The sequence below is a fragment of the Peromyscus californicus genome, unplaced genomic scaffold (genome assembly GCF_007827085.1).
Source record: "Peromyscus californicus insignis strain IS unplaced genomic scaffold, ASM782708v3 Scaffold_15__1_contigs__length_86483966, whole genome shotgun sequence".
NCBI classification, from domain to species: domain Eukaryota; kingdom Metazoa; phylum Chordata; class Mammalia; order Rodentia; family Cricetidae; genus Peromyscus; species Peromyscus californicus.
Window position 1 is genome coordinate 69,142,907 of NW_026294447.1, and position 26,936 is coordinate 69,169,842.

General features: G+C 49.4%; 1 protein-coding gene across 4 annotated transcripts in view; it reads right to left on the reverse strand.

Annotated features, from left to right (window-relative positions):
• Positions 1-474: 474 nt before the first annotated feature.
• The window catches only part of Ift43 (intraflagellar transport 43), an 86,999-nt gene continuing 60,537 nt past the window's right edge, over positions 475-26,936 (reverse strand). For 2 of the 4 annotated variants that reach the window (XM_052739237.1, XM_052739236.1), the window contains exons 4-9: positions 24,302-24,334; positions 23,548-23,594; positions 1,926-1,998; positions 1,643-1,718; positions 909-971; positions 475-750 (exon numbers count right to left, since the gene is read on the reverse strand). In XM_052739237.1, the coding sequence (XP_052595197.1) occupies positions 631-750; positions 909-971; positions 1,643-1,718; positions 1,926-1,998; positions 23,548-23,594; positions 24,302-24,334 (412 nt within the window). In that variant the 3' untranslated portion in view covers positions 475-630. Of the gene's footprint in view, positions 751-908; positions 972-1,642; positions 1,719-1,925; positions 1,999-13,395; positions 16,627-23,054; positions 23,378-23,547; positions 23,595-24,301; positions 24,335-26,936 lie in introns of those variants that run through there. The other 2 variants (XM_052739239.1, XM_052739238.1) reach the window with 2 other exon arrangements.

Sequence of the window (26,936 nt, forward strand, 5' to 3'; positions counted from 1 at the left end):
CCTACTGCTTGCTGTTCTGGGAGGGCACAGTAAAGCTGGAACACATTAGCGCACCTGATGGCCCCAAAGGGCCACTCCCCCAGGACTCAGGTAAGCAGTCTCCAGGTGCCATACTCCTGAGGCCTCCGGAGAAGTGGCAACTGCTGCTAGGAATGGCCATCTTCCCTCCCTCCCTCCGTCCCTCCCTCCCTCCTTCCCTCTTAAACTTGCCCTCATGCTCTTCAACTATATGGAGGGTTTAGAGCCCTTATCTGATTATTTACAAGTCACCTTCCCGCCTCATGCCTGTAATTCCAGCACTTGGGAGACCGAGGTTGGGTTGGAGGATCAGAAGCTCAAGGGGTGTCTGGGCAAACAGCAACAACAAAAACAACAACAAAAGAAAAAGAAACAGAAAAAGAAAAGAAAAGGTTGCCTTTCATCACTCATGAGTCTAAGAGTCTAAGAAGGTGCTGGAGAGAATGGCAGAAATGCTCACAGGATAAAGCCATTTATTGAATTGGAATGATCCAATGTGGCCTACTGAATTATTTTATTACAAAATAGTCAGTATAAAATCCTAAGCTGCTTGCAAGCTCCCTTGGTTTTCAGCTTCTTGCATTTGTTCAAATGCACGGTGATGTTCCTGGGTCAGGTGTATCTGAACGGTCCCACAGGGTCCTCCTTCTCTGCCTGCAGCAGGTCCCACTCTGTGACGAGCTCTGATGACACCTCAGTGTACAGATGGTCCCAGTCCCAGCCGACGTCATCCTGCCAAGATAAAGATTGCTAGGTAAGAGAAAGAAAAACCTTCCCTCCAATCCATGGCCAGCTTCCCACCCTATCCAGGCCCAGGAAGGCCCAGGCTAAGCTGGGGGGCTCTCTGGCTGGAGGAGCATCGAGGTGCCTGGCAGGGGTGAGTACTGTACCTCTCGTACTTCATGCTCTGGCGCCAGCACTTTGGTGAGGAGCTTCAGGTCAATTTCCCCATCCTGCAGATGCACAAAACGTCAGGCTAGACCCTCGAGGGCCTCAGCATCACTTTTTTTTTTTTTTTTTTTTTTTTTTTTTGGTTTTTCGAGACAGAGTTTCTCTGTGTAGCTTTGCGCCTTTCCTGGAACTCACTTGGTAGTCCAGGCTGGCCTCGAACTCACAGAGATCCGCCTGGCTCTGCCTCCCGAGTGCTGGGATTAAAGGCGTGCGCCACCACCGCCCGGCCTCAGCATCACTTTTACAACTAAGGAGAGGAGCTTATGTTTGATGGAAATCCCCAAACTGAGACCCCAGAAAAACCTTGCTCAAAGCACAAAACCCCAAGTGAATGGTGTGGCCACTGGGAAAGGAGAGGGGGGCTGTGGTGTCCTCCATACTGGGCAACACCAAGAGGACAGAGAATGTCCACAAGGGTAGATAGCAACAAGGCGGCCATCAGGTGGCCATCATGTGCCAAGAGTGTAGCCAGAGAGCAGCTGGGAGCCTGGGACAGGAATCTATGGCCCACTGAAGGTTCAGGTATGTTTTGAGATGGCCAAGGACGCCACCTCCGGCATTTCTAGACAACCTTGAGATGTGGAGGAAGTGTGTACAGTTCTGGAGGAACCGAGAACTTTCCCCATGGAGGTCCCCGGAGCTGGCCCCTCTAGGCAGACATGGGTCCACTCACCAAAGTCTGGAAGGCTGAGTACTTCATGAGGTCATTGTCCAGGTCACGGTAGGTCATCACTCGGTTTACCTGGATGCTGCAGGGAGGGGAGTGAAAGAGTCACAGGCAGTATGGGTTCCAGGAGAGCTCTGGAGTTACCATCTCTGGAACCTTGTGCGCAGACAAATGTCCTAGTTGAGTGTGAAGGACAGAACGGAACCCTTGCCAGGAAGACCAGCAAGGCCCACTGCAGATGACATTTGCCAGCGTGTCAATGACCAGCTCCACACCTAGCTCCACCCACCTCGGAGGGGACGCCACCTGCAGCACGAAGTCTTCTTCCTGCACCTCTTCCAGATCCGGGATCACAGGAATGTCTGCGAGGAGAGGTGGAGATGTCACTGTCCACAGCATCCACAGGGCTCCTGTCTACTTCCCCACTGACCGCTCAGTCAGCTTCAACGTGCCAGCCCTACCACTATAGGCTGTGGTTTCCCAGACGCCCAGACAGAGTCGAACATGGAGCTGCATCCGTTTCTGAGCCACAGGCCTTAGAATGCCGGAAGGCGAACCTCCTATGGGCTCTGCCTCCTGTGGTTCACCTTGAGTCTGCTTCAGGGACTCTGATGGAGTCTGGGCGAAGGGGCTTTGAGGTGGCTCTCCATGGAGAAACGTAAAGAGTGAGAAGAAACTCTCAGCCCTCAGAGAAGCCTATGAGGGCAGACGAGGCTGGGGCCAATGGGCTGGGCACAGTCGGAGACAAAACGGACAATGTGTAGCGTCACAAGCAGACGGGTGTCCCCCCCATTCATGAAGGAGATCTACAGGGACACTAGCTCCAGGGAGCAGCTGTCCCGGTCAGGCGCCCAGCTGCTTGCCTCCAGTCACAGAACCTGGCTCCTGACACTATTAGAGAGCAGGGTTGGCATCTCCCAGGCCCGGCCCGCTGTGACACTAGTTTCGTGGTCCTGCTTTCTCCTGCTATCTTGGGAGTTCCCTCTCTGATCTCTCCTCCCAGCAGCCCGACAATGTCACACAAACGGGAGAACCAGGAGACGGGCCGTCGCTTCATTGAGGCAGCCTGCTTAAGTTGCCAAAAAGTATCCACAGAGATGAAGACACATTTCCTCCAAATGACTATCACTGGCTTGTTAGGGGGTTTGTTTTAATCAATCAAGGCAAAGGGAAAAAAATGGTGGGGCAAGAAGAAAGGCCACATGGGGTGAGGCGGTCCTGGGACCCTAAACCGACTGCAGATAAACAACAAACAAAAACATACCCGGAGGGGAAGCTAGGGCTTCCATGGGCTAGATGGCAATTTTATTTCCAAAAGAGGCATAAAAGTCATTCCATGAACAGCTGGAAAGACTCCTGCCACTTCCAGCCTATTCATTATTTAGACGCTGTGACTGCTCTCGTCAAGCTAAGCCAGAGTACACAAACGTCTTTATTACTACTTCCAACTGCAGACTAACAGACTCGCCGTACTCAGAAGAGGAGCGGGCGAAGGAGACGGGGGGGGGGGGGGGCACAGAAAATAAAACAGAGAAAGACACAGGCAGAGAAGGGCATTGTGAAGAGGGCTGAAAATAAAGAGAAACTGCCAACAGGAATTAAACAAGAGACACATACACCAGCCCCTAAATAATGAGACACATTCATTCCGCAAGCCCTGTATCTAAAAGGGGGCCCTTCTGAGCTTGGATTCTATCTCCCTGTCCTGATAAAAACGTAAGACTCAGAACTCCCTAAGATTCCCTAACTTCTAATATGAGTAGGAATTCAGCGTTCTTTTTCACTCTCCCACAATCAGCACAGCTTGGGGGTGGGGCTCCCTGGCTCGGAGGCTGCCGGGTCCGGGTCCGGGTCCGGCAGAGGGACAGAGAAGCTGGCTGTGCCCTGTGCCATCCGTAGAGTGACAGTTTTCGGGCGAGCCAGTCAGCGGCTCGCTGTTGGCTCTCCTTGGCTGCGGAGTCCAGCCTGAGATGAATATTCAGGAGTTGCTGAGAAAATGGCCCATGCTGAGTCGGGGCTCAGGACGGGGTCTTCCCCAAGTCCCCTTTCCCTCCACAACTTCAGCATTTGGACCCTGTCAACTCAGCCCAGCATCCCCCAACTCTGAGGAATTGCGCTTCTGGCTCAGTGTTCACTGCCGCTCCCCGTGGGCTTTCCTGTTGGGCCCCACTTCCCTCCTCCAAATGTGCACGAGGGAGTGGGGGGCCTGCCCATCTGTGACGGAGCAGAGGTCAGCACAGGCCTTGGCAAAAGGCCGCTCGGAGCGGCACTGGTGAGGCTGGCCACACAGTGGGACTTCTCTCTAATTGGAAGCCCGGTGCCCAGTAGAACCCGGTGAACCGCCTGAGTGAGACAGAGCCAGCGATGACAGCCAGGCCAAGACAAGCTGGAACATTCCGGTGCAGTGACAGCTTGAGCTATCGCAGCGGAGGCCGGCCATCCAATTCCCCGCTCCCAGTGGAACAGGTGGCCATGGAGCAGGTTTTGGGCAAACTTCAAAGAACTTCAAAATTGTAGAGTTTTGGATACAGACAAGGGCTAGCTTATGTGGTAGAGGATGTTCTGGGGAATCAGTGTTTGCTTTCTTCCCTTCCCCCAACTCGACCCCTCCATCACACACACCATGAACAAAGCAAGAGGGAGAGAAGGAGAGGGGGAGAGAGAGGGGAAGAGAGAGGGAGAGGAAGAAAGAATACACACTTTAGAAACCCGCTTCTTCAGGGCTGGAGAGACGGCTCAGCAGATAAAGTGCTCGCTGTACAAGCATCAGGTCCCGAGTTCAGATCCCCAGCACTCAGGAGGAAGGGGGGTGTGGCCATGTGACCTGTAACCCGAGTGCTGGAGATGGACACAGGCAGATCCTTGGCGCTCACTGGCCACCTAGCTTAGCCAATCGGTGAGCTCCAGGTTCAGTGAGAGACCTTGTCCCCCAAACACAGAGAGTGCTAAAGGAGGGTGCACACACACCCTCACATACGTGTGCACACCCTCACATACACACACACCCTCACATACACACACACCCTCACATACGTGTGCACACCCTCACATACACACACACCCTCACATACATATACATACCCTCACATACATGTGTACACCCTCACATACACACACACCCTCACATACACACACACCCTCACATACACATACATACCCTCACATACATGTGCACACCCTCACATACATGTGCACACCCTCACATGCACACACACACCCTCACACATACCCTCACATACACACATACCCTCACATGCACACCCTCACATACATGTGCCCACCCTCACATACACATCCTCACATGCACACCCTCACATACACATGCACACCCTCACATACACGTGCACACCCTCACATACACACGCACACCCTCACATACACGTGCACACCCTCACATACACACCCTCACATGCATATACATACCCTCACATACATGTGCACACCCTCCCATGCACATACACACCTTCACACACACCCTCACAAACACGTGCACATTGTCACATGCACACACACCCTCACACACACACCCTCACATACATGTGCACACCCTCACATACATGTGCACATCCTCACATGCACACACACCCTCACACACGCACACTCTCACATACACGACTGGCACACACGGGCTGTAATCTGACACTTTCAGAACACACGTTCTAATAGAGACGAGGACCGGGAAAGAGAGGAGTCAGTTTGGTTCTGTTGAGAAGTTAGCATTATTTCATCCTTTTTTGCGGTACTGAGGCCATACCCCAGAGCTTGTGTGTCAGGAAAGTCCTCTCCCACTTACCTATATCCCCAGCCAATCTACCACTGCTTCTAAAAACCAGTAATTCCCTCTACTTTGTCCTTTTCTCTCCCAGTTTCCTGAAAACCAAGGACAGTGGTGTGAGGTGAGCCAAGCAGGTGTGCAGAATTCCTCTCCAAAGTCAGGAGCACAAGTCCTGAATCCAGGCTCCACTGCATACTAACTGGGTAGCAGATGCCCTCTCTGCCTCAGTTTCTTCACCTATAAAGTGAAGGACCAGGCCCACAGGACTGTTACTTCACTGGGAACTATTATGGCATGGAGCATGGGGAGAGGCTGTGGCCCTACACTCCTCCGGCGACAGTCCAGCAGGTTTTTAGGAGAGAGCATGGAGGCGAAGTAGGATTAAGTGGCCTGTGTGAGATGAAGTCCTTAACAAGCGGCAGAACCAGGCTTCTGACTCCTCCGAGGAGCTCTCAAACCAGGAAATTCACTTTTCTAATGTAAGCATCTTACCTCCAAAGACACCTCTTTTACAGAGGAAGGTCAAGAGATTTCCAACAGTAGGTTGGCTTCCCTGGGTTCCCAGATCTAAATAAGTTCCGTCCCCACTCAAGTGCCTGACTTGCTACAGCCCACAGAATGGCAAGAGTGTTCCTGTACCAGAGAACCTGGAGACACTGCCCCACCATGTCGCTAAAATGGGGAAGGGGCCAGATACCTTCAACAGCCGGGAGAAGGGGGAGGGGAGGGGAGATCTTTGTTTAAGGCAGTGCCCTGGGACTCATCCCACACCTCCTTGCTTGGAATGCAAATGGAGTCTCTCTGCCCCCAGCATCTGCTGCACAGCCCCAGTTCAGGTGTCTCTCCTTGCCCTGCCTATGTTAGCTATCCCGGCAAGCTGTGCAAGCTACTTCTCTGCCCCACACGGCGCCTGTTCAGTCAAACTGTGGGAAACAGTGTCCTCTTGTTGTCTGGTCACCCATCTGTCTACCCACCCACCCATTCATCACCTCGTTGATCTGAGCACCCACCATGTGCAAGATGTCCTGCCAGGTGAAGCCAGGAGCGGCAGAACACAAGGCAGGCAGGGCCCTGGTCTTCATCAAGACCAGCCGGACAAGCATAGTAGACAGAAACAAACATCCTGCCTGCAAATAAGAACACACACTAGGAGGGAAACTGACTTCGTTCTACGAGAAAACAATAGGGAGACCTAATCGTTATTTTTTTTCCAAAAGTAAAAGTCACATTATAGGTGCAACAAATTTGAATGCTATAGTGAAGTTTAGCATGGAAAGTCTAGCTTCCTTTTGTAAGCCTGAGTTCTTTCTTCAGAGGTAATCATTTAACTTTCGTAAGGATTTAAGGAGACATGGAGCATTCCACAGCACACCTGTCCTTTTAAAGTGATGTAAGTTCTGTCCTTCTGGACGTACAGGTGTGTCATGTCCTTTCAAACAGCCATCTAGTATTCTACTACGTGAGTGCACCATGATGCATGTGACCCAGTCCAGGGAGGATCTGGTTTAGAATATGGGGCGGGCGTAGAGTGAGGATTTAAGGAGAGTCTGTTGGAGTTAGGGATAGAGCAGCTGAGAACCAGAAAAGCAGCAAGGTCAAACCTGGGGGGGGGGGGGGCGCGGGAGAGATGGCTCAGAGGTTAAGAGCACTGGCTGTTCTTCCAGAGGTCCTGAGTTCAATTCCCAGCACCCACATGGTGGCTCACAACCATCTGTAATGAGATCTGGTGCCCTCTTCTGGTGCACAGGCATACATGCAGGCAGAACACTGTATATATAATAAATAAATAAATCTTAAAAAACAAAAACAAAAAAACCTGGCAGGGACAATGTAAAGGGCACTTGGAGGGGAAATACACTTTGTGACGCTGGAAGTCGGTTTGGGTGGCTGGAGTGTGTGGCCTGAAAGAGACTGGCATGGGCTAGGCAGGAGAGCGCACACAGTACCAGGAGAGGAAGGACACGCACAGCGGGTCATCTGTGCGCACACCATGGGAACCCGGGTAGAATAAACATGGCCAAACTGGAAAGGAGGCTCTGCACACAGCAAGCGACACACCAAGGGACTAAGAGAGCCGCACAGCCCCTCCTCTCTGATCACTCCCAATCCCACAGGCAGAATTAAAAGCTTCAGATTTTGTCCTTGCATAATTCATTCGTGACCTCAGACAGACCTCACAGTGGTCTGCAGGAAGCGGAGTAAGTGGATTTACCCTGTGCCCCCTGCCCCGGCCCCCGTGGTAAACTAGCTGACATGTCCCCAAATAAATAACAGCAAAATAAAGGAGGGCTGAGCAGAACTGAATCGACAGACGCCGCTCCAACGTGAAGTCCAGCAGATGGAAGGGCCGAGCCAATCCCCTTTACGTTCTTCCAACCACAGTGTGAGGTCCACTGAGGCTGGGGCTGCCCCAGTAGGACCCGCTCTTCCGGTCTACCAAGTGACCCACCCCTGGACACTTCCTGGGTTTTTTAAAATAGCACAGCAAAGGCTTCACCTCGCATGTAAGCTGCAAGGCCTGCTGGGAAACAATGCATGAGTCAAGAACAAAGGGGCAAAAGAAGAGTTGTTCATTTGGGCCATTATGTCTGCCTGGCTCCATCTTGAGGCTGGGCCATGCCGTTGTTCACCCATCTCCATATTCTGGAAGGTCCTCACAGAGGCTTGGGGGGAAAGGTATAACAGCAGCTCTGAGAATCTGCTTCACAAAGGAAGAGCACCAAAAAAAAAAAAAAAAGAAAGAAAAAGAAAAAAAGAAAGAAAAAAAGCAGTACCAAAGCCCACTGATGCTACATCCCAGATCCAGCCAATCAGCTAAGATCACTGAAGTAAGTGTGGGGCTACAGATGTACCTTGGTTGGAAGAGTCCCTGCCGAGCATGTACTCCAAAGCCCTAGGTCTGAGCCTAACAACATAAAAACACAGATAAATAGTGCCTGTATAAATATAAAAATAATTAATTAATAAATGTACATCAATTACAACTGGTTTGAAAGGCGTGAGAAGTCCTTTTACCCGCAAACGTTTTCCACCGTGGATAGTACACCACACCCAGACACTCAATGCCTGGTCCTGAGGGATCCCACTCTACTCCCTGGCCTGACAATGACAAGCTAAACTGCTGGGGGCTGGGGAGATGGCTTAAGTGGTTAAGAGCACTGGCTGCTCTTCCAGAGGACCGGGGTTCAATTTCCAGCACCCACATGGCAGCTCACAACTGTCTGTAACTCCAGTTCCAGGGGATCTGACACCCTCACAGATGTACATGCAGGCAAAACACCAATGCACATAAAATAAAAATAAATAAATTCTTTAAAAAAAAAAAAAAAAAAAGCTAAACTGCTGCTTCAGGCGAGGTGGCTCCAGATGTCTACGACACAACGTGGCAGCTTCTGTCCCCAGCCCAGCCAGCTGTTTGCACCAGGACTGACTATGCTCACCTTCCACTCTGGTCTTCTGAGACAGGTCTCTCTCTAGCACAAGCTAGCCTTAAATTCACAGCAATCTTCCTGCTTCAGCTGCCAAGGTGTTGAGAGTATGGGTCCTAGCCGTGATGCCGGCAGAGAGCGACGTTTTAGGTGGACTCTGCTTGCCCTGAGGACAGCTTGAATAGTCATAGGCTTTTCGCCTAGAGGAAACCAAGCAGGCCCCCGTGTGGTCTCCGGGTCCTGCCCAGGAGAAGATGTCTTGGGCTGAGAGCCCTTCATTTAGTTGTTTTTTATTGGCCTGGTTTTTCTTTTAGCAGCTCTGGGGACCAGACCCGAGCCTTGCCCACTCAGGGCAAATGCTCCATCGCTGGGTTTCATCCCAGCCCTCCGCTGATTTTCTTGGTGGGAGATTTCTGTGTATGTCCAGATGGGCTTCGCAGAACAACGTAACGTCTCTTCTATAGTTCAGTACTCTCTCTCCTTGACATCTTTACCTTCCCAGGTCCCCTCGGGTGTTTATGACAGCATCTGTCCCTACCCCTTCATCGGCTAACTGCTTGGAATACACATCTCTTCACACACTTCTTTCCACCCTGTGACCTGGACGCTGCGGGGCATTCATGAGCTGTTAGGACTCATGTCTACTATTCATAGCCAAGTTCAACAGTCATTAAGAGATCCGGGCACACTGCGTTAGGGTGCCCCTGTAAGAGCAGTCCGGACAAACCGATGAGGGCCAGAAGTCAGTACTTGTGAGAGAGAAAACAATGGCCATGTTCTTCGGAGGTGGTGACCCAAGGCAGGGATCATTGTGCCGTTTCTCTGTAGCTGAAAACTTTGTTTTACTGAATGCTGTTACCTTCTGCATCACGTATGGGGAATTTTAAGCAGGCAAACGGAAGAAGGTCTGATTGAAGATGAAGTTAAGTGAAAGAAATTGGTCTCATTTAGCACATGACAGGATTCATCTGTGTTCCCAAGTCCACTGAGGTGGCATCATGGGCGTTTCATATTCATGAGCTGCTGCGACACTGTGTCCCCTCATTTACAAAGAGCCGTGTTCAGCAAATTCTGTCCCTGTGGATACCCCGTGCATTTCATGGTCTTGTCAGAGAGACATCAAACGCTCCAGTAACCAAATACCAGAAAATGGCTTTAATTAGTGGATCTCAATCGTATAAATAATTTTTTTTTCTAAGTGAAAAAATGGAGAATTTTTTAAAAGGGAAAAAAGAAGGGGAAAGCGGTAGGCAACAGGCTTCAAACACCCGAAGGAACAAGGGAGAGAGGTCTCGGAGGAGTCCTGAGTGGTCTGTAACTCCCTGAATCAGGGGATGAGCTCCCCAGGTCCCAGGCAGGCCTGCTGTCTGAAGGCTTGTCCCTTGTGATTTCTACTCCTTAACACAGGGTCCAGGCTGTCCTTGTTATCGGCGGATGAAGGAAGACTGCAGGGATGACGGCGGCCAGAAAACCACACTACAAAAGCCTAAGACAGGACCGACTGCAGGCACCATGGTGGCTGGAGACAGCGCCACGCCTGGGCAGCTCCCTGAGGAAGCCTGCCGTAGGAGACAGAAAGCAGTTGCTTCGCCCCACACAAGGAAGCGCCATGTGCTCCTGCTAAACCAAACAAACTCCTAGGCTGCCAGGGAGGCAGACCAGACCTTGAGAAGAGGAAGGTCAAAAAAAGGTCACTCCGGGAAAGTACGTGGCTCCTGAGATGGGCAAGTACGTGCTCCCCGTGCCGAGTTCTTGGTAGATGGGCAGCAGAGAAGGGTCTTGGGAAGAGCACCATGTGAGTCACGGCACTGTGTGGTGTGTAGGAGCCTGGCGCCACTATGACCCACAGAGGGGTGTCACCAGGCTTCTGAAGGAGCTCTCAGATGGAATTTCTTCCTCAGCACTCCCCCTCTGCGACCCCTTCCCCCAAGCCTTCCTAAAGCTCTACAGGGATCGGTGATGACCACACAGAGGACCATCAACCTGGACTGAGCCTTGGGACTGATGCCAGGGCGGGGCTCGTGAGAGACAAGTGAGCTCAAGAGGATTCCCAGACGCCAGGAGCCAGGAAGGGAAGAGTCCCCACAAGGGACTCAATGCTGAGGAGACCTGAGTGTTAGACGTTGGGGTGGCCTCCAGGGACCGTCCTCCCACTGGTGACTGGCAGCTCCTCGGAGCTTCCTGGGGCTGGTCTCCATCCTACATCTGCAGGCCTGCGCTAAGGACGGACGAGGAGGAAGAAAGAACTTGAAACAGAACGGAGGGATGAGTGGCTTGAAGGATGGAGACTGAGGAACTCTTCACGGAGGCCCAGCATGAGTGAGTGACACGGGTCAATGCAGCAGGGAGAGCGCCGTCGCGGAGGCACCATCGAAGTGTGTTAGCAACCAGGCATATCGAATTCTATTTCATCCTCTTCATGTTCCCGGGGAAAAAAAACAAGACAAACCACACCGCTTTCATTCCAAATCCTTAGGTTTTGTGTTTCTCCTTATATATATTTATTAAAAAAATGCTCCTTTGATCGATGCCACCAGTGACACCCCACATACGGAACACCTCTGAGAAGCTCCCTCCACGAAAGGCCACCGCTGGTGACAGCCAGCTGGTTTTGATCACAGCCACTCCGAATCGGATTTTCATAAGATAGATGAGGAGTCTTACCGCCGCTCTCTCTTATCAGATGAGAAACGGAGGGGGAGGGGAGGACGGGTCCTGGGGGAACAGCGCAACAATCAAGGGCTGTGTGGTTCTTTCTCTGTCCCTCAGCTGCAGCAATTTTCAAAAGAGTCCGCCTCGGGCACTTTTAAATGATGGTGTCTCAATTCTGTAATCATCTTTCAAGAGCTTTCTCTTAAAGGGTCTTTTAGGTAAACCTAGTCCGTCAACCACACTTATGGACTCAGGAATCAAACTGTCCTCCTGTGGATGTGTATAGATGAGTCCCCATGGCCGGTGACTGGCAGGCAAGTTTTAGAAAGCTAGGGAAACTAACGAGAGGAAGGAAGATCCACCCCTTGGCTAAGTTCGCCTCTTGCAAGAGTTGGGGGGGGTCCCCTACTACTTCCTCCCCAGATTTTGGCCACCAGGAGGTTTGGCTCGCTCAGGTCCTAGAGGAACAAATCTCCATTTGTGTCCGAAGGCAAAGACTTCTTTCTCCAAGCCAGGGTGAAGTGACACTCCATGTCTACCCTCAGACACATAAACATACCTGTCCCTTTCCATTTCACCCAGGCAACACCTGGATTCGGGCTTTGATGTGAGCAAACAACCATGGAATGAGGAGTGTGTGGGCAGTCGCTGTCCAGCCAAGACAACTTGCTGAGTATTGGAGGCAATTCTTCATGGCAGAGACCATTGGGCTGTTTCTCTACACAGTCCCTATCATTTGCAAAAGATCCTAGGACACCAAGCCTCTATATCCTGGTTACGTACACTTGAGTGTATGTGTGTAGGGTCTCCGTATAGAGGCTGCTGTTCTCCATGTGGAACTGGCTACACTATGGAGCCCATCGGCTCTCATGCCGCAGTTGCCCGCTCCCTTCACAACTGTATGGAAGAGGGACTGCATCTGGCCCAGAAGGCTGGACCACCTCTCAGCCACATCTGGACAGCCTCAGAGAATTAAATAGGAGCAATTTCATCCTATCTAGATTCTGCCTCCCACACCCATGAGGAAGAAGCCAGGAGCTAAGAACACATACCATCATTTCTTTCATGATTTCAGAGAGACGGAATTCTCCTTCACACTGAATGTTGGGTAATCTACGAAACACATTCCTCCAGCTAGACTACGAGTGGCAATAATGCTGATGGCGCTTCCCATGTTCCCAGAGGAAGGTCCTACAACCTGTGTCATCAAAAACATGCATGCAGACAAGGTGCAATGCTCCTGTTCTCCTTCTGCCCCTTCAGATGTGGACATGGGAGTAAGCCATTCATAGGAACAAAGATGGACTCCCAGAGAAGGTCACTGTTAACTGTGCTTCAGACCGAGACGTCCTGACATCAATTGTGGCAAGTCTGTTATGGTTTGAATGTGAAGTGTCCCCAAGGGCTCACCAGCTATGAACACGTGTTCTCTGGCTGGCACTGTTACTATGGGAAGCTATGGATCCTTTAGGAGGTAGCACCCAGCTAGCAGAAGTAGATCACTGGGAACCGGGGCTTTGAAGGTTATATCATCATAGGGCACCATGACGCAAACAGCCACCAACACAAGCTTCCACCACCGTGAAATGAGCAGCCCCGCTGTGTCTCCCCGCTGTGATGGACTGAGACCCTATAAAACTGTGAGCCAAAATAAATGTTACCAGCAGACACTGGGGTCACAGTGACTCAAAAGTAATGAATACATCTACTGTGACTTGAAACTCCAGAATACTGCTCAGATACAAAGAGCTCCCCCACCCCTCACCCCCACCAGCTCTGCTAGTTGAAGCAACAGAAGTCAGCCATGCGCTTCTTGCCATAGCTACGCAGAACCCCCTCCAGGGTCCCAAAGCTGTGGGGCTCCTCTTAGATGGCAATGTCCCAAACCAGGAACCCAAGTAAACCTTTTCTCTTCCTGAGTTCTGGCTCAGGTATTTTATTATAGTAAGGGGAAGCTGACTTTACAGCTACTTTCTTTGTTGCTGTGACAGAATGCCTGGCAATGAACAACTCAGGAAAGGGGTTATCTTGGCTCACAGTTTGAGGGTACAGTCCACAGTGGCAGGGAAATCGAGGTGGCAGGAGCCCGAGGCAGCTGGTCACTTTGTATCCACAGTTGGGAAAGCAGAGACATGAATACTGGTGCTCCGCTAGCTTTCTCCTTTCTATTCAGTCCAGCATAGGGCGGGTCTTCCTACCTCAACCTAATCTAGAAAGTTCCTCACAGCCGCGCTGTGGTTTGTCTCGGGTGATTCTGGATCCTGTTCAATCAGAAAAGCACACACTGTCAAATGCAGACATTAATGAGGTTATACACCATTACAAGTAACACTGAACACAAGGAGACTTAGGACTCACAATCCAGCACTTCCTACAGGCTACTTTAGCTGCACATTCACCATTATTACAGCTAAGTGCCTACAGCGGGACTATGATATAATGGTGTGCCCGCCTGTCCTAACTGTGGCCGGTGATGTCCTATCGTTAGCTTGAAACTAGCCAACACGGCACCATGGAAGCTGGCAAACCCTGCCTTTGTGATTGGTTCTCTTCCTCTGCAGAGCTGGTTGCTAATTTGCCCATGCCTGGTTGTTTACTGGCCATGTGACCTGTGAGTTATTTAACGCGGCAGAGCTTTGACCTCCTCCGTGGTGAGAGGGTGATTATCACCACGGTAAGTGTGGCAGCAACTCCACAGGTTACACCATGGACAACGTGGACACAAGCTTAATTACCAACACTCTTTCCCACAAGATTGGTTTCTGTTTCAGATTTCCTACCCAGTATCTGGTAAACAAAGTAAGGCACAGACCAAAGGGAGGGCAGCCTGTCCTAGCTCACGACCTCTGGGCGCTGGCTGCAGCTACTGTGTGTGGGCGCCGAGGCAGGATAGGCAGGAATGGCGTTAGAAGGACTTCCGTGCATAGCGCTACTAACTTTGGACTTTGGACTTAAACTGGTAATGATTATGGCCTAACTAAAATTATGGACACAAAGGAGCCAGATTTAGGAGGCACCTAGGAAATGCCACCAGCGGCATGAAGCTTCAGGAAGGCAGGCAACACAACAAAAATGTTCTCACTAAGCACCAAAGGAGGTAAGGCACCAGGATTCCATTTTATCTGTTCTTAAGGAATTCTTTCCACTTTCACTTTCTCTCCATGGAAGCCGTTTAGGCACAACGTGACTGCTGTTTGCAGAAGGGATGAAGGATGTCATAGAGGGTTAAACAAGAACGAGGCAGCACCCGAAAGAGAGACAGAAAGCCCAGAGTTGGAGATGGCTGGGGAGCCGGAGTCGGGGGTCGGCTGAGATAGCCCTCTAGAGATAGCGTGTTTCCAATTCCGCTGACAGCCGGCACCTCACATCTCTTCCAGCCTCGTGGCGTGGCTGTGTTGAGCCACTTTTACCTATTTTCCCTGTTGACATGGATAGAAAATTGAGCAATTACCCTCAAACTCAAAGCTCTCAGATCATCCAGATTGCTACACTTGAAGAATTAAGTCCCCAATCGCCCCTGGCTAGAAGTGGCTCCACTCGGCTTGTCCTTTAGGAATTAAACACTTTTGGGTTGGTCAGAAGGATTTATTATTCCGAGGTTTCAAGGCATTTCACTTCTGTCAAAACTGGACCTCGGGATGTGAAAGAGACAGCTCTCCCCAGCGGGGCGAGGTGCACCCACAGCTCGGGGGTGCCGTGAGAGGGAGTCACAACGCCAGGCACAGTCCTGCAGGATGCAGGAAGGCAAGGCTCTAACACGGTGACTTCTTCGATTAAGCTCCCGTTCTCAGAGACCTTCCGTTTTGAAACGACAACTGGGAGAGCTCACAGACGTTTTCCTAACTTGCATTTTGGTCTGACACAAATGACTTGAAAGTTGAGTCCTTGTTCAATTGTATATTCAGTGACAGTTTGAACCTGAATACGCTTTGTGGATGTGTGTGCACTCTCTTGTGTGTGCTTCACGTCGAGGCTAAAGACATCATGTGTGTGCTTGCACGTTGAGGCTAAAGACATCAGGCGTCTTCTCCAATGGCTCGCCACCTTATTTTTTGAGACAGGGTCTCTCACTGAAACTGGAGCTTCCAGGTTTGGTTAGACTGGGTGGTAAGCAGTCCAGAGCACCCTCCTGCTCCCGTGCCCCCAGGGCTGGGATTGGAGGCACACACAGCTGTACCCTGGGTTTTCACGTGGGTGCTAATAAGACTCAAGTCCATGTTTGCATGGCAGGCACTTTGCCGATGGAAGCCTCTCCCCAGGGTCCCTGGATCATCTTCTCTGAAGATAAGGAATTGCTTTTCCCATCTATGTACCGCTCACTTCTTTACGGCCTCACATTCTAGCCTGAGCTTGCCCTCTACTAGTGAGTGAAATTTAGGACAGACAGAGACTAAGCAGCCCTGAGAGAGGTTGCAGGGTGTGTGTGTGTGTGTGTGTGTGTGTGTGTGTGTGTGTGTGTGTGTGTGTGTGTGTGTGTGACACCTTTGCACCTGTGGTCTCTCTATCTCCCCACCCCCACTGCCCTTCCCTGGCAACTTCTGCTTCTCGATCAGCTGATGCCCGAAAGTCACTTCTTTAGATGGTCCTTTCGCTCCATCACCCAGTCTAAGTCAGGTCTCTTTTTCTCTCTAACGGCATCTGTATTCTTCCTTTAGGGGACGAAGTCATTTTTTTTTTTTTTTTTCCCGAGACAAGGTTTCTCTGTGTAGCAGCCCTGCTGTCCTGGAACTCACTTTGTAGATCAGGCTGGCCTTGAACTCAGAGATCTGCCTGCCTTTGCCTCCTGAGTGCTGCGATTAAAGGCATGCACCGCCACATCTGCTGTTCCTACCTATTTAGTTGTATGATAATGTATTTTATTCCTGTCCCCCAGCTAGGTAAGCTGCCTTGAAGGCAGAGCAATGAACACCTAGCTCACCATGATACCCTAGAGCCCAGTCTCCTACATCACTCGGCAGAAGGATGTGCAAATGGTCGCTGAGTCAATGAATCCGTGAGCAGCTTGTCCAAAGTCAGAGGCTGAGTTCAGTCCTATTCCAGATATGACATTCCTTTTCAAATGGCATGTAACCTTCCATGACAAATATCTAATGGTTTTAGGGCGAGCCAAAAACTTGATTTTAAGAATGAATGACCTACAGAATGAAAAATAGGATTATGTGAAATTAAAAATTTTTGCATAGCTAAAGAAATAATCACCAAGAGCCTACAGAATGGGGGAAAAGTCACTGCCAATTACGTATCAGACAAGGAATTAGAATGTGACACTTCTATACATAAAAATATCAAACATTAAATGCCAAATACCATCCAACTGATAAACAGGTCAATGGATTGAACAGGAAGTTCTCAAAAGAAATACAAATAAATATTTGAGAAGTGTTCAGCATCCTTAGCCACTAGAACTGCTTTGAGATTCCATCTCACCCCAATCAGAATGGCCATCATCAAGAAAGCCAATGGCAACAAATGCTGAGGCTGTGGGGAAAAGGGCAGGGAAACTGGGGGAGCCACTATGGAAGTCAGTGTGGAAGTTCCCCAAAAATCTAAAAACAGAACTACCATGACTCAGCTGGACCACTCCCAGGAATATACTGGAAGGACAGTAAGTCAACGCACCGTGGAGATATTTGCACATCCATGTCTACTGATGTACTACTATTCACCTAGATGTCCATGAGCAGGTGAAAGAAGAAATACTGTATACACACGATGGAATATGTTAGCCAGAAAGAAAAAATTAAATTATGACCTTTAGAGGAAAATGGGTGCAATGAAGATCACAAGCAATGAGACAGACCAGACCCAGAAACATAGTGAAATACTGCAGATATTCTTACACAGACTCTAGATTTAAATGTATATACAATGTGTATATGCACATGCATGTGCCTGTGTGCGCATGCGTGTGTGATGAATGGGGACAGGGAGGTCTTATGGAAAGAGAGGGGAGAAAAGAAAGAGTAATGGAGTATATGTGACAAGAAAGCAGAAGGGAGGGGCCCTTTGAAGGGACGAAGGGGACCAGATTCACCGGGAGAAGGCATAAGAGAGATTGGGACCCATCCCATCCAACACAGTATGACATGTGAACGCCATTATACTGTACACCAACTTTAAAAGTGTACTTAGAAAGAATGGATGGTCCTGCCATTGGAGGATGCTCCTCTCAATGGAGAAGACTTGTTTTGCCTTCTCAAAGGTCACGTGGGGCCCTGGCTGCCCATCCCTCCCCAGCTGCTCTCCAGCATCACAACCTCCCTCTGTTTAGGGACAGCTGGGAGTGCTTCAAGCGGAAGCAGCAGGTTAGAAAGATGACTGAAGATCTCCAAAAACGTCACTAAAGGCAGTCTGGAGTTGGAATGGCAAGAACTGGGGCTTAGCTCTGCAAACCAGCATCCCTTCCGGCTACATTAGCCAGTCTCCATGTGGAGTCTCTCCTTAGGTCAGGCCATTCTTCTCTTCCAGCTAATCAGGTCCTGTTCCCCCTTCACGACCTGGTCCAAGTTCTTCCCTCTTCCTGAGGTGTTTTCAGCCTAGACACAACTCAACACACAGTCTTGAAGGCAGAGACAATGAACACCTACCTCACCATCATATCCTAGAGCCCTTAGGTAACCATGTCCTAGCCACGCATCCCTCACTCTGTCATGGCTGCTGAATTCCGAATTCCTGTAGAGCTTTTTTTTTTTTTTTTTAATCTTCTGTTTTGCTTCCCAACAAGGACCTGTGTTCCTTTAGGGCAAAGCCATCCTGGGTTTCGTGAAGGATTTGCAAGTCGCTTTCAAAGACCTAATCCAACTTGCAGACGTGTTCTACTTACAGTTTTTTTTTTTTTTTTTTTTTTTTTTTTTAAGAATTAGTTCTTGGGGGCTGGCAGCCTAGCTCAGTGACAGACTGCTTAGCACACATGTGGCCCTGGGTACAAGCTCCAGCACATGTCTACAAGTGTCATTTTTAATTTCGTATTTAATTTTTTCATGCTGGGGATTTAGCCGTACAGGAGCTATGGGCATTTTACAATTAGAAATACATCCTTGGTCTGTCTGTCATCCTTTGAAACCTAATTTGAAATCTTTCAAGTTGGACTCTCTGTGTTCATCACAGGCTCCAACACTCTCCCTCGCCTACCCTTTCGTTGTTCCGTGTGTTTGCATTCTGTCTGGCCTCTCCATCCATCTGAGCTTACAGCGAGCCATGAACTTGCAAACAGTCTCATATCACGTCTTATGGCTCACCAGCAGATGAGTCTGTATGGACTTGTAAACGTCACTCACTGTTTCCATTCTGAAACCTCTGAAGTTCCTTTCCCCTATTTTTTTTTTTTGTTTTGTTTTGTTTTGGTTTTTCGAGACAGGGTTTCTCCGTGTAGTTTTGGTGCCTGTCCTGGATCTCGCTCTGTAGACCAGGCTGGCCTTGAACTCACAGAGATCCACCTGGCTCTACCTCCCGAGTGCTGGGATTAAAGGCATGCGCCACTGCAGCCTGGCTTTCTCCTGTGTTTTTATGTCCTGTTCCCTGGAAGGACAGGGCATAGGTGGAGACATGTCACGCTTCTCCTTCCTCCCCCAGCAGAGGAAGAATGAGTGTCACCCACCAAGGGTGAAGACGCTTAGGACGCAGCTATTGAGATGAGGCTTCTGAACCTGCTCCATGACCCACGGGCAGGCAAGGAGCAAGAGCATCTTCTCACCAGACCGGAAGTTCCTGGAGGCCTGGAGGGACTGCCTTGGTCATCAGCATCTCTGGCACCTGGGGCAACACGGGCCCGAGCCGGCACTGGGTGAAAACGCGCTGGCCCTCCTCCAGGAGGAGACAGAACGAGGGAGCCTTGCTTTGGGCTTTCCTCTTCTCGCCTAGGCACTGCTCGCCAATGACCCGTCCCTACCTGGTGAGATCAGACCCTTCCCGGGTGAAAACACTCCTTGCTCCTCTAAGAACCTGAACGGGGCTTTATTAAGAGACCAGTAGGGCTCCTTACAGGTGTCCAAGGAGCTAATGTCGTCGTTGAATGCGTGGCCACGGATGATTCACGGGAATCATTCCCGGGCTCTCCCCACCCACAGGATATTCCAAGTTCAAAGGAGCAGCCTTCACTAGCCAACCAAGTAATTCTCCGAGCAAAGATAATTCTAGAAACTAGTTATATGTAACATATGATTCTTAGCACATAATGGATTCTAAACATTCACATTCAGTGAAATGGACTAAGTCGAGTGTGAAGTGTGACATATGAACTGATTTTCCATTAAGGATGCAAGCAGAACTGGATGGAAAAACAGATTTATGCTAGGGAGGAGGGGTCTCTCCTGGGGGGCGGGGGGCGGGGCAAGGTGCTCTCAGGAGAAAGGGGTTTGTGCAGCAGGCCTCCATATCAAAATCACCCGTTTCACATTCCAGGTTTATGAAAGGGAAATATCAGAGGTATTCTCTGAAAATAGGTCTCTTTCTTCTTTCCTTCCTTGGTGGGACTTGACTAAGCACCCATCCGTCACTCTAAACAGTCTGTGGTGAAGATATCAGAATATCTGAGGAATTCCTCACAAAGGCTGAAAATAAGAGCCCTGGGTTCAAAAGTCTGCCTCAAAATCCTGCAGCTACCATCTACTGGTTGTATGACCTTGGGCAAGGTTACTCTTCCAGCCTTAAGCCTGCTTGTCTTCAAAATGGCGATAATGAGCGATTCAAGTGTTTATCAACAGGTTAATACACTGTGGTATATCCATATAATGGATCCTCATTCATCAATAAAAACGGAGACACTAACTATACATGCAGCAACCTGGATCGACGATGTTGGAATCCTAACAAGGAGAAAAGCCAGGCACAACTATGCTTCTATTTACGTAAACTGGGATAAGATGTACATACTTACACTTTCATTTAGTCTAGGAAATGAAATTATTTTATCATGGAAAAAAGCACCAATAGTTGAGGCCAGAGGCAGAGGAGGGATGCGCTGAGGGGGTAATGGAGACTCTGTATGTTCATTGTGACAGTGGTTTCACAGGACACAGATGTCATCCCAACTCACACTGCTTACATTAAGTGGCTAAGGCTTTCCGTGCTTAAACAGACTCAATAAAGCTGATGTAAAAACCTTCGCCCTAGGGAGATGGGGGGTCAGGAAAGTGCCTGCACCACAGCACGAGCATCAGGACCTGAGTTAAGATCCTAGGAACCTAGATAAAAGGCTAAGCACAGTGGTGTGCGCCCAACACTCCAGCAGCACAGGGCAGGGGCAACAGGCAGATTCCCGAAGCTCACGGGTTAGCCTAGTCAAACTGATGAACTCCAGGTGCTGTGAGAGACACTATGTTTTTTTAAAAAAAGTGGAGCCGGGCGGTGGTGGCGCATGCCTTTAATCCCAGCACTCAGGAGGCAGAGCCAGGCGGATCTCTATGAGTTTGAGGCCAGCCTGGGCTACAGAGTGAGCTCCAGGAAAGGTACAAAGCTATACAGAGAAACCCTGTCTCAAAAAACCAAAAGTAGTAATAATAATAATAATAATAATAATAATAGTAATAGTAATAAAGGTGGAAAGTGATCTAGAAGTGACATCCTATCAGCCTCCCACCTTTACATGAATGTACACACACACACACACACACTCACACACACACACGCATGCACTCACGCACGCACTCACGCACACATACACACACACATACACAACTTGCTATAGACTGTTGATTGTTCTTGAGAGTCACACGGCACAGTATGTAAAACATAAGCCAAATGTGGTATCATATCCCTATTATCCCAGACAAGACAATGCAAAGCACCTAGCTTGGTGGCTGGTACAAGGTGAATGTTCAGTAGTAAATGGTGATGGTTAACAATGGTGGACAACTGAGGCACAAGAGCTGATTCTCTTGGGAGTCGGAAGGGCAGTCTCTCTGAGTCCTGCTACACGATATAATACCCTCTAAGCCTCCGCTTCTTAATGCGTTAAAGGGCAGGTTTGCTCAAGATGGCCTAAAGAGCCCCTCCAAGCCACAGCATCGTGACTCTAAAAGCAGTGGCCTTATGGCAACCAGCGCAGCCTCTGGTCCCACACATTCACGTGCAGCAAGTGCAGCATTTGCAAACATTGGCTGTGACATTTTATAGCTACTCCTTGAAATGTAGCATTTTCCCCAGGGAAAAAAGTGAAGAGAGCAGGGTTTCAGAAGCCCTTTGGAGGGTGTTGGAAGGCGGCTCGAGGCCGAGTGGCGAACAGCCTGGAGACACCCGGGGAGCAAGCGCCAGTGGGTCCTGAATTGCTTTGTTTCTTGATATTTCCATTTGGAAGTTTCTGCCAATGAGCTCTAGAAATCATGCTTCCTGAATTAAATGTTTCTTACATAAAGCCCAAGTTTCTTGGTGTTACAAACAAATACACAAGCAACTGGAGACTGAAGTTATTCAAAACATGACCCGCGGGACACGACTTGCCATATGCTCACTCCTAGCCACCGTTCCAGACTGGTCAGATCCTAACACTGCAGATAACCCCATCACCATCTTCTCGTTCAAGGCCTCAGAGGTCTTCAGCCACAGGGTGTGAGGTGAGCCAGCCCCGGGACTCCTGGGGAACCAGAAGAGACCAGACTCCACCCAGACAGGGAATCAGGACCTTGGTGAGTGACCTTAGCAGAAAAACGTTAGGTCGCATACATAGCAGGCCCCAAAATGGCAGTCCTGCTGATGGTGGCCTCGATCCAACTCAGGCTGAATTCTTACTGGGTAAACAGAAACCTGAAATCAGCATCCCTCGGGAATCTTATGATTTGGGGTTTCTGTTTGTCAGGAAGGCCACTACTTCCCTTCAACTGCCAGGGACGAAACAGACTTGGTTCTGGATAAGCAGCTTGTGAAGACCCACCCTGCTGACTAATGTTTAAACTCCGGGCCTTCCCACTGAGATGCTGATCTCTGATTCTGTGAGACAGCCTGGCAGTTTGTTCCCCGCTAAGCTGTTTTCTACCCACAGACTGGTCTTGTTTGGTGATTTCGCTGCTCTCACTTACAAGATGCCTTAGACTAATCCACGGCCACGGGCCACCCTCAGCCGAGGAGAGCTACAAATGCAGCCCAACACGAAACTGTAAACTTACTTAAAATATTGTACTTTTTTAAATGCAATTTCCTTTTCTTTTTCTTTTTTTTTTTTTTTTGTAACTTGATTGTGTGGTTCTCAAGCGTGAACTTTACAACTGACAACACTTTGTCTTGATGGCAAAAAGTTGGACACAGCTTAGGGCTAGTTCCAGACGGCTCTCAAGAGGGACAACTTGACCATCAAAGAGTCATCACCTGCCAGCAACCAGATCAGCCTTGGAAGGGGGACAAATAGATCCAGGATCAATATGTTCACATCCAGAGTATCCCATATCCAATCCAACCACTCATCAGTGAGGGAGCGGGGTATGCGTGTGCGTATGTGTGTGTGTGTGTGTGTGTGTGTGTGTGTGTGTGTGTGAGAGAGAGAGAGAGAGAGAGAGAGAGAGAGAGAGAGAGAGAGAGAGAAAGAGAGAGGGAAACACCTCTTGCAGAAGGAAAATGAGTCAACAGAAACAGATTCAGAAGAGACTACAATGATAGAATTAGCAGCCCAAGTACTTAAAATGGTTACTACACACTACTACAGCAATAGAGGACATGTGTGCATGCGCGTGCACGCGCACACATAAAAAGAAAGACATGAGCAAGACCAGAGGTAAATGGAAGATTTGTTTTAAAGAAGAATTGTGTCTGGGAAAAAGGCTCAGTGAGCGGGGAAGCGTGCTTGCCCTGAAGGGCATGAAGACCTTAGCTTTGAATCTCCAACAGCCATGTAGAAAGTGGGGAGGCTGCTCAAGTCTGTAACCCCAGTAAAGCTGACCGACACACTGCCGCGGAGTTCTGAAGGACCAACGAGGAAGTGGGTAAGCAGTAAGTAAGTGGGTAATGGCAGGAGCATTAGCAGAGCAGAGATGTGAGCAGCAGTCTGGGACTTAAGCCTGCAGCCAAGGACTCCCTGAGGGCTCCCAGGTCTCCTGGCCACTCGCTCTGACTTCCTCTAAGGAGCTCACCTTCTCCGTCATCTGATCGAGTCAGGCTGTGCTGTCTCAGGCGACGGCTGTCGGTGGAAAACAGAACAGGAGAGTTTCAAACACAGATAGCAACGACTAGAGTCAGCAGGTGTCCTGGCTAGTCTTATGTCAATTTGACACAAGCTAGAGTCATCTGAAAGGAGGGACCCTCAACTGAGAAAAGGTCTCCATGAGATCCAGCTGTAAGGCATTTTCTTACTTTGTAATCAGTCTGCCCATCTGTGTTGTTACAGATGAAAATTTGGGCTGGTACCCTGACACTTGGGACATGTAATCCTAAAAAGCCAGTGGTGACACAATGACATGGCCTCCGTGTCATCGGACCTTCAGGTGAAGAGGCAATAAAGCAAGCTCTTAATTCACCATGCAGATCCTAACCCCAGGCCACAGCCGGACTCCACACCACCTGAATTCATTTTTGAAGACTTGATTATTGTTTTTATTGATGTGGATGACTATTTTGTCTGCATACTGTGTGTGCCTGGTTTCCATGGAGGTGAGGTGAGGGGGCTGGAGCCCCTAGACCTGGAGTTAAGGACGGTTGTGAGCGGCCATGTGGGGGTTGTAAACCCACCCCTGGCATTCTGCAAAGGTGCTTAGCTGCCGAGCCAGCTCTCCAGCCCCTTCCATCTGTTTTTCAAGGCTGTGTTTAACACAGGCCGGAGGGACAATGACAGCCAAGGCCACACTGCTGGCACCACTCACTACAGGACACACAAGAATGAGAACTTACTCTTCCATTTCTTCAGAAAGTTTCTTTCCCAATCTGAAAAAAAAAAGAGAAAGAGAGACAAAGTTTAAGACAACCCATGAGTCTCACACACTGGAGCATGCTTGGGGAGAGGCTCAGGCAGGCGCAAGTCAGCATATCCCAAATGCTTTCTTGTAGCCACTGTAAGGCCGTGGCGTTGGTGTGTGTGTGTGTGTGTGTGTGTGTGTGTGTCTGTGTCTGTGTGTGTGTGTCTGTGTGTGTGTGTGCACCACCAGGTATGCGTGTATTGAGTAGATAGGCAGAGGTTGGATCAGATGTATTCCTGGGTAACTTTCCACCTTCCCTCTCCCTCCTCTCCCTCTCTCTGGAGACAGGATTGGCCTGGAATTTTCTGTGTAAACCAGGCTGGCCTAGAACTCACAGAAACCCACTTGCCTTGCATCTGCCTCCTGAATGCTGGGATTAAAGGCCCATATCGCCATGCCCTGCCACCATATCTTTTGAGACAGGGTTTCTCTCGCTGAAGCTGGTCCTCACTGATTGGCTAGACTGGTTGGCCAGCAGTCTCTGGACCTCTGCTCAATGCCAGGGTGACAGGCATACATGACCACATCACTTTTTTTTTATGTGGATGCTGGGGATCAGAAGTCAGATCCTCATGACTGCATAGCAGGTTACTTTACTGCCTGGGCCATATTCCCAGTCCCCTGTAAGGCCTTCTTAAAGCCTCAGTACACCTCCAGATTAGATTGCTGGGTTTGACTGTTGGTAGAGCAAGAAGCTGAAAACTGATGCAGACAGCGCCTCTCTTAACAACTGCCAGACCCACTGACAGGTTGCTTTTTTCAATGACTAAGGCTCCGGTGTAGTTGGTGCTGTTCCTGACCAGCTTAGGTACTCCACAGGAGCCAAGGGGGTGTACTGGCTCCGCTGTTCAGCAAGCCATCTTCTATCTCATCAGCATGAAGAACTGGTATTGGGTGGAATCTGTGCCTGGGCGATACCCGTGCCTTTACCTTTACATGAGATCCACTGGGAAGCCTGTTAGACATGCAGACTGCCTGGCCTGGCATGGAGAGATTTCTGAATTGGTCAATATGGGGATGGGGAAACCAGGACTACATACTGTTATTATTTATGGTATTTATTATTATTATTATTATTATTATTATTATTATTATTATTATTACTATTATTATTTTGGTTTTTCGAGACAGGGTTTCTCTGTGTAGCTTTGGTGCCTGTCCTGGATCTCACTCTGTAGACCAAGCTGACCTCGAACTCACAGAGATCTGCCTGGCTCTGCCTCCCGAGGGCTGGGATTAAAGGCGTGCGCCACCACTGTCTGGCTTATGGTATTATTTTTATTGCTATTATTATGTGGTATTATTAATAACAGCTTGTGTTCTTGGGAACAGAAGTGAGGTCTTACACATGCTAGATGAGCACTCTCCTCCTGAACTACACCCTCAATCTGGGACGATGGATTTTAAACAGAATTCCAACTGATTCTAACCTAAGAAAGTTACCACAAACACCGTGACTGACAACTGGATGGTGTTTAAAGACGGCTTTGGGTACATGGTGATTCCATTTCTCTAGGTCTGAAAATCCCCACAACGAGACCTGCATTTTCTTTAAATAAAGTATTTTCAGTCTGAAATCTAGCACATGGTAGACAGTTGGGGCGTGGTGACAGTGTCATACAGCTAGAAGCAGAGAGCAAGACATTCTGAACCTTGTCCATGCAGAGCCAAAAACGTCACCAGGAAGAGTTTCCCTGAGGCCAACTACCATTCCTGTAAGATGTAAATAACTCCCCCAGCTACTGATCATAAATTCATTTTTTATCAATTAAGAAATAAAAATATAGTCTAAGTTGAAACAAACTACTCTCAACTGCACTGCTTCCTTTTAATTTTGTATGTGTTTGTATGGGTGTTTTGCCTACATGTGTGTGTGTTTAACAAGTGCATGCCTGGTGTCCACAGAAGCCAGAAAAGAATGTTGGAACCCCTGGAACTGGAGTTACAGACAGGTGTGAGCTGCCATGTGGGTTCTTGTGGGAGCCCGTTCTCGGGTTCCTCGTGGCTTTACCCAGCAGGTCCGCATAGAGGATGATTAGGACCACGGGCCTGAGTGCAGGCGTCTGGGATGGTCTGCACTTGGCTGTGCTGGGGGAGGAGGTCTTTTGCTCAACCCCTTGGCGTCTCTATAAAAACCCTGGGGCAGAGACAGTCGGGGCCCGTTGGAAAAGGTTCCAGGCCCTCTCGAGGCTATCCTGTATTTTCTATCTGTTTATTTCCACAATCTAAATCCTTCTATCTAATATTTCCTGCTGCTCGCACTCAAGAAAACTCTGGGGAACTGTGGGGTTGGGGGGTAAGTGCCCCGCAGGTCCTGGGAACTGAACCTGGGTCCTCTGGAAGAGCAGCTGCTGCTCTTGCTCCCTGAGCCTCCTCTTCAGCCCCACACTGTTTTGCTGTTGTTTTTAATTTCTTTTAACTTCATATGTATGAGTGTGTTTATTTATTTATTTATTTGGTTTTTCGAGACAGGGTTTCTCTGTAGCTTTTGCGCCTTTCCTGGAACTCACTCGGTAGCCCAGGCTGGCCTCGAACTCACAGAGATCCGCCTGGCTCTGCCTCCCGAGTGC